The sequence below is a fragment of the Lipotes vexillifer genome, unplaced genomic scaffold (genome assembly GCF_000442215.2).
Source record: "Lipotes vexillifer unplaced genomic scaffold, Lipotes_vexillifer_v1.1 scaffold7, whole genome shotgun sequence".
Taxonomy (NCBI): Eukaryota; Metazoa; Chordata; class Mammalia; order Artiodactyla; family Lipotidae; genus Lipotes; species Lipotes vexillifer.
The window spans coordinates 2,069,552-2,084,749 of NW_006792683.1; the positions used below are offsets into that span (position 1 = coordinate 2,069,552).

The 15,198-nt window shown below is 32.6% G+C and overlaps 1 protein-coding gene across 1 annotated transcript in view; it reads right to left on the minus strand.

Moving 5' to 3' along the window:
• Window positions 1-13,900, minus strand: part of MIPOL1 (mirror-image polydactyly 1) — a 246,986-nt gene extending 233,086 nt beyond the window's left edge. Inside the window, exons 1-2 of the mRNA XM_007465801.1 lie at window positions 13,760-13,900; window positions 13,127-13,205 (exon numbers count right to left, since the gene is read on the minus strand). Of these exons, the coding sequence (XP_007465863.1) occupies window positions 13,127-13,145 (19 nt within the window). The 5' untranslated portion in view covers window positions 13,146-13,205; window positions 13,760-13,900. The remainder of the gene's footprint in view (window positions 1-13,126; window positions 13,206-13,759) is intronic.
• Between the last annotated feature and the right edge of the window lie 1,298 nt (window positions 13,901-15,198).

The following is a 15,198-nucleotide window of genomic DNA, read 5'->3' on the forward strand; positions in this document are numbered from 1 at the left end:
TATTATTTTTTAATGCTATCACTGCCATGTAAACCTATCCTGTGACCATTTGAAAATGATGTTATGGAAGATTATTACTCGCTATTCCTCAAATGCCACCTACTGCTACTGTTAGAGACAGTTTATTCATCTGGGCAAAGTGGGTAAATTTAGTAAAGACTTTTTAGAATCCTAATACTTAATACATGTGCCTAGGCCAGCTGTATTATATGCTTTGAAGACCCTGTATCTCCCTAGTGACTTTCATACTGTTTCCAATGGATCATTTTCATGATCTAACAAATTCTCCCTTTACTCCTGGAGGTATTACTATTGTCAACTATCCCAATGTTAGCGTTGCTACTAAATTCTCAGTTCCTTAGTCTAGAAAATTAACAGCATTATACTATTTCCTAAACTAGTAAAGAAAGCTTTAGGATCCCTTTTGAGTTCAATTCTCCAGACAATTATACATTAATGTCAGTTAAACTGATTGAATTGAATTAATTGACTATACTCAGTTAAATTGATGCTACCCAAGAAATCATAACTCATGGCCAAAAATAACTGTTACTTCACAACTACTATATAGAAGTGAGGAGGTGGCTAGAATCAAATAGGGATTCTTAGAGGTTGGGGAATTTTGTTCTGTCTGGCTTTGTAAATAGTTTGTGACAACTGGTATCTGTGTAAATGGATCTGATGGTCCCCTGTGGGGTCAATACTGTTTACAGAGCTGTTTCTTCAGAGTGGTTGAGCTAGAATTGTCTCTAGGGATCCTACAGGGGTTACTCAGAATAGCAACATCTCAGGTACCTGAGAGCTCAGTGGAAGAAAAGAGAAAGAGGAATGGAGGTGCTATAGGCAGGTACATTTGAATAAATGGATCTCTCTCCTTCAGATGCAGGTGCTACTCAGGGGCACTTGTATCTAAAATGAATCATAAAGGAAGCAATTTGTTAATGTGCTCTCTGACACTTGCTAACATAATTGGTCACCACTTCTTTACACTCTATCTTTTCTTTTTTTGGAAAGGTTATTACTTATATAGTAGCATCTGATTTTATAAATATAAAAAGAACAAAAACCCCATATTTATTGCTACTTTTGTATATTGTCTATCACTACATTATATAAAAACATCAAAATGATATGACACTTTTTGCTATTAAATAAGTGTAAATTTGATTTCATGATGGAAGTACTATAGTAGTCCCACATTTTAAACAAATGTCTTTTTTTCAAATGGTTAAGAATTTTTCTAAACAAACATTAGTTTCAACACAGTATCAGCTAGTGGCTCCTAACCAATTCCTTAACTGAGTTACACGTAGATTATCTATCTGTATGTGTGTATAAATATCCTTTATTCCCTCTACTAAATATTTCTGACTATTTGCTTCCTTTATGTGTGTGGGGCGGTTAGTTTTCCACACAGATGTATATATGGGCTTTTCTCTCCCCAAACATAAAAGAAGGACATGAGAAACTTCTGCCATATCATAGTGGTTCCACTTAATATGAGTGAGTACAAGAACAAAGTTTAGACCTTCCAAGTAGAATACTGGTGTATTTAGAGTTTCCAAGCAGAACCACAGTGCACGGGCTCTGAAGACGGACTGCAGAGTTTGAATTCTGGCTCTACCACACAGCTGTATGACCTTTACCAAATTACTAAACCTCTCATCAATTTCCCTATCAGTAAAAAGCACATAATAAAAGCACCTACCTCAAAAGGTTATTATGAGCATTAAATTATTTAAATTATATAATCTCTTGGAAAAGTGTCAGTACAGAATACCACTCAATAAATGTTAGCTATTATTATTTGCAAGAATCTTTTTAGCTAAAAGTAAGATTTTCTTATTAAAATGTAATAAGAATAAATAAAATATAGTAAGAAAAAATTTTCTTATTAAAAGAACAGAAGACATGAACATGGAAAATAAATAAAATGCTACTTCGTTCAATGAAAAGCATACAAAAAAGAGAAAATACTTAAGGTTAAAACTTGTAGTTAATACATAATGGTTCAATAAAGTTTGTATAAGATTATAAAACTAATAAGTTACAAAAGTAACAGAATTTCAAAATTCAGAAATCCTGACATTAGAGAAAGATCCTGAAAGAAAATTCAACCTCATAGAAAGAAAACTAAGAGTATATTTCTGTAAATTCAATCCCATGGCAGGAAAATAAGAAATTTAAATAACATGTTTCTGTAACATAATTTGAACACTACCAGATTGGCACATGATATTAGATATGATCAGGATCATATCTAGTAGATCACAGGTACTTATCCTACAGAGATTCTAAGTTAGGAGTCACAAGAAATTAGGTAACTTTTGGATCCTTGGCTTAAAATATGCAAACTTGTTACCTGGATACTGCATACTCTCTCAGGGGGTTTTCAATTTATTTTTCGGCTTGACCAGCCATAAGAAGAAGAAGAAAAGTACTATAACTTTCACTTTCATTGTTCTGTATTCTCATTGCTCACATTTCAAACATCCAAAACTACATGTAGCCGTTGGCTGTTACGTTGAAAAGCACAGATACAGAGTTTTATGTGATTCTGATAAGGTGTATTATATATATTGAGGGGAAGTCAAAAACATGTGATGGGGGAGAGCCTGGATATAGCTATAACATTTTGAAATAAGGCTTGATAAAGGTTTGTTAACCTGGAAAATCATGAAACCTGTGAATGTCAATAATTTATGCATTTGGACATGAATTCAAAATAAACTATATCCTTTACATTCCCATACATGGTTGTATCCCTAAATAAACATGTCAAAAAGAACTGGTGAGGTTATTTCATCTGTGATTAAGACAATTCAAAGGCTTAGTGTACCATGTTACAAATTATCCACTGACTAGTCATAGAAATCACTTTACTGGAATTTTGTCATTTGTTTTATTATTAAAAAAACTAAAGTGGTAGTACTACACCAAATTTTTATAAGTTTTTGTTTGTTTCAAGTCTGAAATAGTCATGAACATATCAATATTCATTCAACACACTTCTGTGCAAGAACTGTTCTACTGTAATGTTTCAGCTTCTAAATTTTAACGTCTTTAATCAAATGAAGGCCATGAACACAGTATAATAGTGTAATTGCCTAAACCTTACACTGCCTAACTTATGAACATATTGCATAAATTAAAGCTTTGTAAAAATAATATCACCCTATTTAAACCATTGCAAATATCACTTAAGCTAAAATGACTGTGAAAACTATCCTAAAATTAGATTAACTAGCACAATGGTACTCTTTATTCTCTTTTTCCTCCAGTGATATGAACTATTTGGCTACTTACTATATATTTCTAACCTTTTCAATTTTCCTGTTATAAGAATAATTTATATAAAGTAATTAAAAATATGAATCAACTAGGTAAGTCTTAAATTTCTACCACTGCAAGTAAAACAGGTTTCATAATTATATATTTTTTGTTTACTAAGTATGAACACATACTAATTATCTATGAATTCAACAATTCCATAAACCATTTATGGAAGGTAACTTTTCCAGTAACAATTGTAAAGAAAGAAAAAAAACCTATTTCTTTATATGTGCCTTTCATTTTACTTAAGAACATTTTTAGATTTGGAAAACAAAACAGAAGAATCACTAGTCAGATACCAAGTGGAAATCACTGAAACACAATGTTAGTTCTAATGGATGGATGATTGTATTTGGTCTTTTGAAACTTTGAAGTATAGGTAAGTCTTGATCACACAAATTAATAAATCCTAAAGCTGGAGTTAACAATAACCATTACACCCAAATTCTGCAGCTTAGCCCAGCCAATTTTTCAAAAGGTCAGGTTGTGAACTGGAGAAGATCAGGGAGGTCCACCGCATAGCTTTGTTGCCAGGCATCTCTCGTCTGGATTGTTGCAGGCATTTATTAGTATTCGTCAGCAGACTCAACAGAGCAAACAAGAAATTCAAGCACGAATAATAAAATGAAATGCTGCTATATAACCCTTTGTCATTCAGCAAATATGGGACTTTTTAGCTACATTGTTCCTAAACCTGGGTTACTACTTTAATTTTTCTCCCCAGTGCTGACTGAATGAGTATGCATGTGTGTTAAATGCAGAGCTCCCCTAACAACTGCAGGACTGCCATTTAATCTGTTGGTAGATGGACCATTTCCTGTGGGAACCCTAGCTATGATTTCCAGATCCACCAAATAAATCTCAGATTAAGATTCCAAATGAAACCTGCCTTTGGCAGATAAAAAATGTCAAGATGGATATAAACAGTAAAATTATAAATTATCTAGGTGTTGCATGACAAACCAATGTTCAATTTTTTTTGTTGACATGTGCCTAGATATCAAAACTATATGAGACATTCATCAAATGTCACACTTTCATAATATTGGAGGCATCATTAAAACTGTTTGACTAAGGACCTCAAAGTGTTTAAGCAGTAGCTCAAAAGTATATTTGTGCAAAGTAGAAGAATAAATTTACATATCAGCAGCAGCTCATAAGGGATGGGTAAATATTCTGTTTATCTCTCATTGTAATTCAGGTTACTTTAAATACAAGGTTTTAGGAAATCATTATACTCTATATGGCATCATTACATAACTTTCTATGCAAATGATGTATGCTTTATTCAAATTCACCATTTGTTTTGGGGGGAGGGAACAAAAGGAAAAGGAAGGGACTCTCATTTTATTAATCAGCTGTGACTACTATACTAGTGTGCCTTGTTAGTTGCACCATAGCATCATCAGCTCCTTAGTAGTAATATTTTTTAACTTTTAAAAACAGCATTGAAAACCTGAGACAAAAAAGTCTAAGTAAAAAAAAAAGAAAAAATTATAATGTTTTTGTTTCAAGTGACTCTGGGGAGAGGCAGAGATTTTTAAAAAAGAAAAAGGTAATGAAAGACCAATATAGAACCTATTAGAGACCAATGGCCTATTAAAAATGCAGAGGAAGCCTCTGATGCTAGTCTCTACTGCATTCTCAGGAGATCAAGGACTTCCTTTTTAATGAAAATTTTTGTTTTGTCTTTGCTCTTCTTACCTGGACTAATGCAGCACTATCCTGGTGTTAAAATATACGGGTTGATTATAAAATATAGGCAATGAAGGTTTCTGAAAGGAAAAAAATCAGATTTGCTGAACTGAAATCATTATTTTTTTTAACTTTGAAGTCTTAAAAGCAATTGAATAAAAGGTTTCAGTGACTCCAAATTCTGCAACATTTGGTTTCTTGATGAAGATTCAGAAATCATCTAATCTACTTAAAATGGGAATTTTTTCAAATTGTAAATTCTCTACACTTACTTTAATCTGTGGAAAGGATACAGAATATTATACATTCCATATTCCAAGTGTTAGAATTTATATACAACCCTGAATCCTTCAGGACGATGTATTTGTCCTGCTTTTCTTATCATATTTCCTCCAATGTGTGTTGCTGGTTCAAGGAAACTAAGGCTAAATAAACCCTACCCATCCTAATCTGTTAGGGATCAACATTAACCTGAAAATTCTGAACAGAAGGGGTAAAACTTTAAAAAACAGGATATTAATTAAGGAAGGAAATAAGGTATTTTGTGCTTAACTTTGATTATATTTCTATATTAAAAATGCTCAAAATCAAAGAATGTTACTATGTTTTAGAGTACATCAAATTACCTTAAGTACAGCCAGTGAAACTATTAAAAAGGACATGATTTTTAATTTAAAAAATTATAATTAGCAAAAACTAACATATTCAGTAACTATACAAGTATAATTTTATCATTGTGAACTGATCACTTTTAACTTTTCATCCACTAGCACCCTGATTTTAAAGTACCAAAAAGTTTCAATATGTGAAGACAAAAATCACTCAAAAAATAAAGTCCAGATAGAATTTTCTAAAATTACTTTTACCTTACGTCTTATCAGCACAATTATTCCATTTGACAAAAATTACCACTTTTACCCAAAAGCTACAGATTAGAATATTTTTAATTCAATCATTCATTCAGACTATGAAATAATCTATGTAACCAATTTCAAAATTTTATAGCCTGATTTGTTCTAAATTTGTTTTTCATTCCCCAAGAGAAAACAGAAAAGGCAAAACACAAAGAAAATTTGTATCTGAAACTTCTTTCCCAAAGATAATAATGTCTTACACGATAGGTTGTTTTGATTAAAACACACTTACATACATGTACTAAACCCCAAATTTTTAACTACCAGATTTATTTATAACCAAAAATAGTGAGTAAATGTAGTCACATCAGTCCTATTCTACAAACAGCCAGTCAGCCTGAATCAACTGTGTAAATGGTCATAAATTCAGTCTATACACCACTGTAAATTGATTCAGATCTACAAAATCAACAAAATGCCAATGCACACTCAGGACTTTACAGTAATCACGCTAAATGTGACAAATGCAGCCACTGTGGAGACCATAATAATCATCTTAAATATGATACACTGAAATTCGAATTTCTAGAAAATTTAAGATTCAATAATATTATTTTGAGATTTGTGTTGTAACTATGTGTTCCAGGAAGTGCTCTGGCATGAAAGGGCCATAACCAGAAATGGATGAGGACTTTTATCAAAGAGCTCAGAAACTTAAGAATGGAGAACTTAAAACAAAGCAAAAAACTTTTGAAAAATTCAAGCAACTTTTCTATTTCAAAAAAATATATTTATATTTTCATGGCCACAAACAAATTTAAAAGAGCTTATTAAAAGTAGAATTGGGTTTCCTTAAACCAAAGTAGTCACAAGTTGTATAAAGAGAGGATCATAGCATAGAAATGGAGAAGTAGTCCTATTAAAAAAAAGAAACTTACCATTTTTCATGCTTATTCTTCTTAGTAATTGTCATTTTTATAAAACGAAGGACCAAAGGTGTAGTAAGAATTCCATGTAAGAGTGTAGCCTGAACTGACCTACCTAAAACACTAGATTTAGTAAAAACAAACAAAAAAAGAAATAAAGAAAGACTCCTATTACCTCCCAAACTTTTCCCTTATTAAGAATATATGGGCAGGTTCATCGACTGCAGCAAAGGTACCACTCCAGTGAGGGATGCTGACAGTGGGGGAAGCTGTGCTTGTGTGGGGTTAGGAAGTAGGGGTATAATGGGAACTCTGTACTTCATGTTCAATTTTGCCGTGAACCTAAAACTGCTCTACAAAATAAAGTATTTTTTAAAAACTGTCAAAAAATAAAAGTAAAAAATATTTATGGCATAAGTTCATAAATGTGAATTACTCATATCAGAAATCATGAGTCTCAAAACACAGTTTTTAACAAACTTCATAACCAGCTAGAAAACTAAGTTGCCCTTATAAAAATTTTTTGGTTTTCCATTACATTTTCTTAATGAGGCCAAGAGTCAGGACAGAATCATTCACATCAAGCTTAAAAAACAGACACCCAGAATCTCATTTATTTTGTAAACTTATTTTAAAAAAGAGAAATTAATTTTTTCTAAAACAGTATAACCTTCATCATGCTTTTAAGGATAGCCTTAGCATTATTTCCTCTGGAAATGAATCAATCTTTGTTGGCTCACTTCCAGTAGTCCTAAAACTACTCTCTCAAATATTCTGGATGGTCATGTGTAAGAAACTACCAGTACTCTATTAAGTTAGGTCCTATGGAGATAAATAGTAAATTTAAGCAGACCTCGATATGCTCTTTTTTTAACCCTTCTATGGCAAAATGAAAATTAAAAATGTATTCTTAAATTCACACTTGCCAAAAGGAAAAGGCACATTGTGTGATATCACTAGTCTGAAGATTTTTTACTGCAATTGGGATTTCAATACAGACAAAATTATATTTTACACTAAATGAATATTAATTGATTTTACATTCTATTCTACAAAATATAAATATAGTAAATACAAACTATACTACTTAAAAGAAATCGTTTCTGATATTGAGAACATTATATCTGAAGAGAATAAGCTTCCTATAAAACTAATAATAACCGTTTCAAATACTGGTAATTATGTTTCTTAATAATTTTGAAACTTTTTTGTAGACCTACCTTTCACAGCTGGATGGAAGAACAATGACAACAACCACCACTTATCTAGGCCGTGTAAAATACTTCAACCATCTATTTTTTTTATAAACATCTATAAAAACCATTATCACCACCACACTATTGAAAATAATTATTCTGGTATGTGAAACCTATATTAAATAAACTCGTTTCCTGTTTCAGGTATTGTAGTAGGGCTTTTACATACACAATCTCTAATCTTCAAAATGTTCCTAAAGGAAGCATCTCCCTATTCCACACACACAAGAAAACCATGGCTTAAAAATAATTACAAAACTTCCGCCCAGGTCCAGGTAGGTAGTAAATAGAAGATTGAAAACTTAAAACCCAGGTCTGTCTAGCTCCAAAACCTATATTCTTTCTACTATAACATTTCACTGAAATTATTAAATGCGTTAGTTCTCCAGTGCAATTTTCCTTTAAATTTAAACAAATAAAAATAAAATTAACAAACAAAAACAAATTGTGTTACTCATTCAGGGAAAATATACCATTACTTACTAGAAAGCCAATTATTAAATATAATTCAAATCTTATAATTCAATACAGAATGACTAATTATGTAGATATTTTCAAAATCTTGAATTTCAAGGAGGGTCTAATCATAATGTCTAGGGAATCATTTTTTTTTCTACCAGCTATCTTGCTGATAGAAATGGATGTCCATTCTATGCAAGTTGCCATTTCCTTTCTGTCTGCTTTGAAATAAAATAGCTTCTGAAGATGATATGAGATTCCAATATTTTTGTCATAATGACCAAAGACATTTAAAAGCATCCTACTTGTTTTTCCATGGTGTTTCTATATATGTCTACTCTCACAAAATGCTTGCAAATCATGCAATAGTTTTAGATGTAATTCAATTATAGAACAATATATGGGTAAAAAGAACACATACTTTTTGAAAAGAGAGAAAGATAAATGAACCAATAATAAAAGAGGTTGATGGTGGCACACAGGTTCCAAATGCCAAGCAAAAATAAATAGTATTCTGACTCAAGAAGAAACTAACAAATCACTTGTAAGTTACCTTTTGCTACGTTTTAGTTCTAGTTATTTATTTTGTTTGATAGAAAAACCAGAAAAATCATGGAAACAAAATCATATCATCTTTAGAAATAAAGAAGACAGTTGCTTTACTTAAATCAGCAAGATAAGATTTTTAAAAATATTTGCTAGCCTCCAATAAACTGCAACACGTAAGAAATCTATTGACATAAGCAGTTCTAGAAGGTTTTTCATCTCTCAAGTTTCAAATGAGTATGATGATTTAGAATCATGCTCACTTTTTAAGCTTAAAAGAAAATAGTTTAAAAACATATGATTCATATCTAAATTGAGATAATACATAAGTGAAAATAACTACTGTGTATAAAACACATTAAATATAATTTCCTAAAATAATAAACCTAACAATAATATTAAAGAAACTCATAAAATTGAAAGGTTTTTGTCTAAAGCTTCTTCAATCTGAATGATTCCTACCATTTCTTACCCTCAATTGGTAAGAAATATTTAAAACATAGCAAACAATGTTTAATTTGGGTACTAGGCACAGTAACCTTCTTTAACCTTTCTTAGGGAACACTGACCCCTAAAGGTTCTAGATTTAAGTAAGTTTCACAATATTCTAAATTTAACTGGCATCCAGACCTCATTGTTACCTATATTATTGTAGGTATGTATACTTATGGCAGACATGTTTATTCATAAATAATACTTAAACTATTTCCAATGGACTGTTGTGTACTATAAAACAATTAAACCATGTTTCTGCTAATTTAATAAAAATCACCCAAATTTAAGAGCAATCCAGAAATTTATCATACTATTCCAAATAATTATTCGTAAGAGATTTCTGACCCCCATGAGTTTTTTCTTACATAGTTAAGTAAATAAGTAAATGCTAAAAAAAGCTAAACAATCATATAATAACTGACTCTTTCTGAGGGTTAACTTTGCATATGTCCTTTGTGCCATTTCATTTTTTTTCTTAAAAAGCAGGGGAAAAAAAAGAATGCTGAAAAACAGAAAGCTTTCATGAAAGGACAAAACATCATTTACTTCTTAAGAAGCCAGAAGATGTTACCAATGCTTGCTTGACGACACATGTTCATTCACTCACCTATTGCTTCCATCAACCTAAAATTTCATTCATTCAGGATTTTTTTTTAACTACCTAAAGAAACCTAGACAGTTTGTAGATGTCTTCACTCATCCTACCTACCAACCTCAGCTTTACATTTTCTAAACTGAGAATAATGACAAAAAGTGAGAAAAATGTAATCGTTTTACCTGTTAACATTATTTACCTCATACTCTTTGACATCAAATATTTCAGCAATGTTTCTAAAATAAAGCTAGGAAAAGAATAACCACTTCAGCACTCCTTATAATGAAACTTATAAGATGATGCAAAGTGTAATAAAAGTTTTTAATTAGCTCCATTTCCTTAAAAAAATAAGATAACTTTAAATAAAAATAACTATTTACAAGAACAGCCTATGAATATTTGTAAGATAGAGCTTTGAAGTAATCTGTGCTTTATGAAAAATCCCATGAACGCTGATATCAAAGAAATAACCATGTGAGATTTTACTGTTTAAACATATCAGTTATCACAAAACTAAAAGATACTACATTTACCTGTTTAACTTTATTCGTTAATAATGTTTCATTAATAGGCCCTTTATATAAAGGAATGTCTTATTCCTATTTCCAATGTCCAAAAAAATGTCTGTAAAAATGCAAATTTTCTTAATGATGTTTCAGTCACGTCTGTGCCTCCTGCAAACTATTTATGCATCTGTCTTTAGCCCTAAAACCTTCCTTTCCAAAAGTGTCCTAGAGCTTCAGCAGCTCCGTTCCTTAACATCTTTCCTGGTTATTTTACATTTATGAGAAGTATTTCCTCTATAGCCCCTATTCTTTAGATATATTAAAAATAATTCCTTTGGCTCCTTAAAGATCCTTTTGTCTATAATGTGAACGACATGGCTTTCATAGCAGTGTGGCCTCTGAATAGGGAACATAAGCAACAGAGGCATCATTATTTACTTCCTCTCTTCTTATTTTGTACATATATTGAGTAAGAACTGCTCTGAGTTCTTCAAAAGAAGAGTGTTTGCTTGCTTATTTGCATAAATGAGTAAAAACAACTACAACAAATCAGTTTTCGGCTTCACACCAATACATCCTTATCACAAACTTGAATATAAAGAGAGTAGACTAAAATTAAGTGCCACAAAATCCATTCAATAAAGCTATTAACTTTGTATTAAAAACCTTTAACTACGTTACTCAGGTATTACTTGCTATTCCTTTATATACAATGCAATCAGTTACCTGGATTCTAAACTCATAACAAGTAGCCTAGAATCACAAATAAGAGGAGAAACGCTGCTAATGGTAGGCATAAACGACAAGAAAATTTATAACAACATAGAAATCAAAAACAAATGCAGAAATCAAAAAAGGTATACTCAGTATAGCATCTTTCTAGTCCTCAAAAGAATGTGTAGCTATTAACTGATTTAGTTTAATGATGATACAACAGTTCCCCAAAATGGCCTTTAATCTTCTGAAAAGGGTAACAGTGTGGTTGATAAATGGTAAAGAAAGAGCACTGTTGAAGGAGGGGGAATCAAAAGAGAGAGATGTGTGCAATGTTTTGGTAATAATTCTATTTTTTTTTAATTTAGAGGAAATAAAAACGATGAACATAAAGGCCAAAGTCTTCAATTATATGTAATACTATATTCAGAATGATTTGTTTTCCAAGTATTTCAGATTTGCAACTGTATCCAGATTTAGTGTAAAAGACTTCAATTAAAAACCTAACATTTTTTAAACCTCTGTCTTTATGGCCCTCTCTCTACCTTGCTCTATACATAGATAGATGTGCTCTACTTACCTACCTACCTACCCATATATCCATCCATCCCTCCTTCCACCCAACCACCATTTCTCCCTTTTTCAGGCCATCTCTCAGTCTGCCTGTCTTTCAAACTGTATTTCTGTCTGACTGTTCTCTCCCTCTGCCTGTGCATATCTGTGTGCATATCTATGTGCATCCTTTTCTCTGTTTCTCTCCTTGTCTCTGACTCTGTTTTCATGTCTCTGTCTCTGTTTCAAAGTACCTTTTTCTGCCTCCCTCTGCACATCTCTGCAAGTCTCTGTGGCCCTGACTCTCCAGGGAGAGTCCCCCTCTGACTTCGTTTCTTTGTGGGTGTCTCTGGGTGTGTCTTTTGGTGTGCATGTGTCTCTACATGTGTCTTTGTGCCTGTATGTGTCTTGGTCTGTTTCTCTGTGTATGTGTCTCCCTCTCCATATATGTTTGTCTCTCTCTGTGAGAGAGAGTGTGTATCTTCCATGTCTCTTTAACTTTGTGTCTCTTGTCTCTGTGTCTCTCTTTCTGAGTGTGTCTGCATGTACACCTGTGCCCCTCTCTCTCAGTGTGTCTCTTCCCCATCTCCCTCTCCCTCTCCCTCCCTCTCTCTCTCTCTCTCACTCACTGTATGCCTGTCTCCTTCTCACCATGTTTCTCTCACTCTGGTATCTCTCCTTCTCTGTGAGTCTCAATATGTGTGTCTCTTTCTGTGTGTATCTATGCATGTGTGTCTTTCTCTGTGTGTGTGCCTCTGTATATGTGTCTGTGTCTTTCTCACTGAGTTTAGTATCTCCCTCCTGTGTCTGTGTCTCCTTTCTGTTTGTGTTTCTTTCTCTGAGTATACCTCTCTGTATTCATTTCTCTACCATTCATTCTCTCAATCTCTACCACTTTGTGTGTGTTTCTCTCTCCCTGTGTGTCTGCTTTCCTTTTTTCTCTCAATATCTCTTGCTCTGTGTGTGTTCCTTTCTCTGTGTGTGCATGTCTCTTTCTCCATGTGTCTTTGTGTCCCTTTTGCAGAATGTGGGTCTCTTTGTGTGTGCCTCCTTCCTTGAATGTGTGTGTGCATGCGTGTGCACTTGTGCTTGTCTGCCTCTGTCTAATATATTGGTTAGAACAAACACACTTCATTCAGTGCCTTAAACAAGCACAACACCTGGGGTTTGGTATTAATACCTTAAAAGTCCTTACCTTTTGACCAGTCGTCCATTTGTACTCCTGTTCCTGTTTGCTCTGGCAATGTCTCTGGTTTCTGCGCCAAGATTTGAAGCTAAAATAAAGCCAACTCTAGATAAATAAACTTAAAACAATATATCAGAACACACCTAAACCTTACCTTTGTTTAACAGAGAATTTACAGGATAAATGGTTTTCTAAAACATTTATAATAGGACAATTAACTGTGTATTTCAACACGTGAAATTAAATCTTTTTTCTCAGAAAAAAGTTCTTTCATTCACACCTATATTTTAGTAAATACAGTTCAGGTTAAGCTTCTAGACATTCTTACTGCTTTGGTTAGGGAACCATTTAATTTATTTAACTTAAGTCTTTCCAACTAAAATTTCAACAATTTAAAAAAAATTAAAAATTTACTCTATTTGTCAAATTTCAAATTTATTGATTTGAATGCATATTTTCATATAAAACATTTCATACTTGTAAAAGTAATTTTAAATGCTATTCTAATCTTTTAAAAGATTATCATTAACTTGTGGAGTTACTGGTTTTTCTCTCTTGCATTTGTTTTCATAATAAATATGATAAAAACTATGCAAGTTTTTTTTTTTTGCATGCTTTTAAGGAGAATAAAATTAGATTTACCTCACAGCTAGAACTCTGTGTTCTTTAAAAAGTCCTCAAATAAAGCTGTAGTAAGCTTCTCCTTTCCAATTTTCTCTAAATATGTTGATCTGGAGTTGGCAATCTTTTTCTAAGTTCCTCATTTACTTTTGGATTAGTTGAAAATATAGGAAGTTATTAATATCAAAGAAATATGTTCCAGTCAATGGAGCCACTTCCCTCCATATTGCCCAAAAAGGTTAATAATAATTGTGGTCTTTTAATAAGAGATTCATATAGCAAGACATGTAGAAAATACAGCCTTTAATAACCTCTGGAGTATTTTAAAACATGTCTTACAGGTCTTAATGTGCTTAGTAATATACTATTTAAAACCATAATTTTATCCCTCTTCAATATACAGTCACTCTTCCTCATCATTTACCCAGCGAATGAATGCCAGCAATTAGTAAAATGTAATCCCATTGCACAATCATTTTAATGCTTTTAGCACTCAGAAAAGTAAACACCAAATTAATACTGCTCAAGCCATATCAGATCCTAGTTGGAAGCAAGCAATTATAGTTCATCTCCTCAGGTGTAATTAAATGATTGGAATGATTTAGTTCCATAAATGCAAGTTAATTCATAAGCAAGCAACAAATATACTGGGAGTAATTACAAGAAACATTGACAGTCTAAGCAGGGCTAATTCTTTTATGAGACTGATATAGTAAAATGCTGCCCTCTCCTGGGCATATAAGTGAATATTTCAGAGCAAAAAACAAAACATGTCCCCCTAACCCAAAACCTAACTTTTAAAAAGACACTAAAAAACAAACAAAAAAAACAATAAATCAATTTATCAATTTGATTTCATTTCTTATACAAAAAATTTTAATTTATGGCTTACTATAATAATTTCTACACACCCTAGTAATTAATGCTTTTTCCATTCAAGTTCTGAATATGAGTCCCAAAACATACCTGGCAATTATTATAAATCTAATGAAACTAAATCATTCATATATAGCACTGACTGCAAGTGAAACTTCTAGTACCCTCTTATACTGCAAGACCAATACCTATATTCTTTCACTGGTAAGCCCTAACTGGCATGTTAGAGATAATAACTAAGCTATGCTTTTGTAAGTACTAAAATTTGTAAGAAATAGAATCTCTGACGAATGTAAAACAAAATACTCGGTATTACTGTAATTATACAAAATGGTCTAAAGCTAATTGTTTTTAAGGAACTCCAATAACAAAAATAAAAACTAGAGCACAGGGCTTCCCAGGTGGCGCAGTGGTTGAGAGTCCGCCTGCCGATGCAGGGGACACGGGTTCGTGCCCCGGTCCGGGAAGATCCCACATGCCGCAGAGCAGCTGGGCCCGTGAGCCATGGCCGCTGAGCCTGCGCGTCCGGAGCCTGTGCTCCGCAACGGGAGAGGCCACAACAGTGAGAGGCCTGCATACAGCAA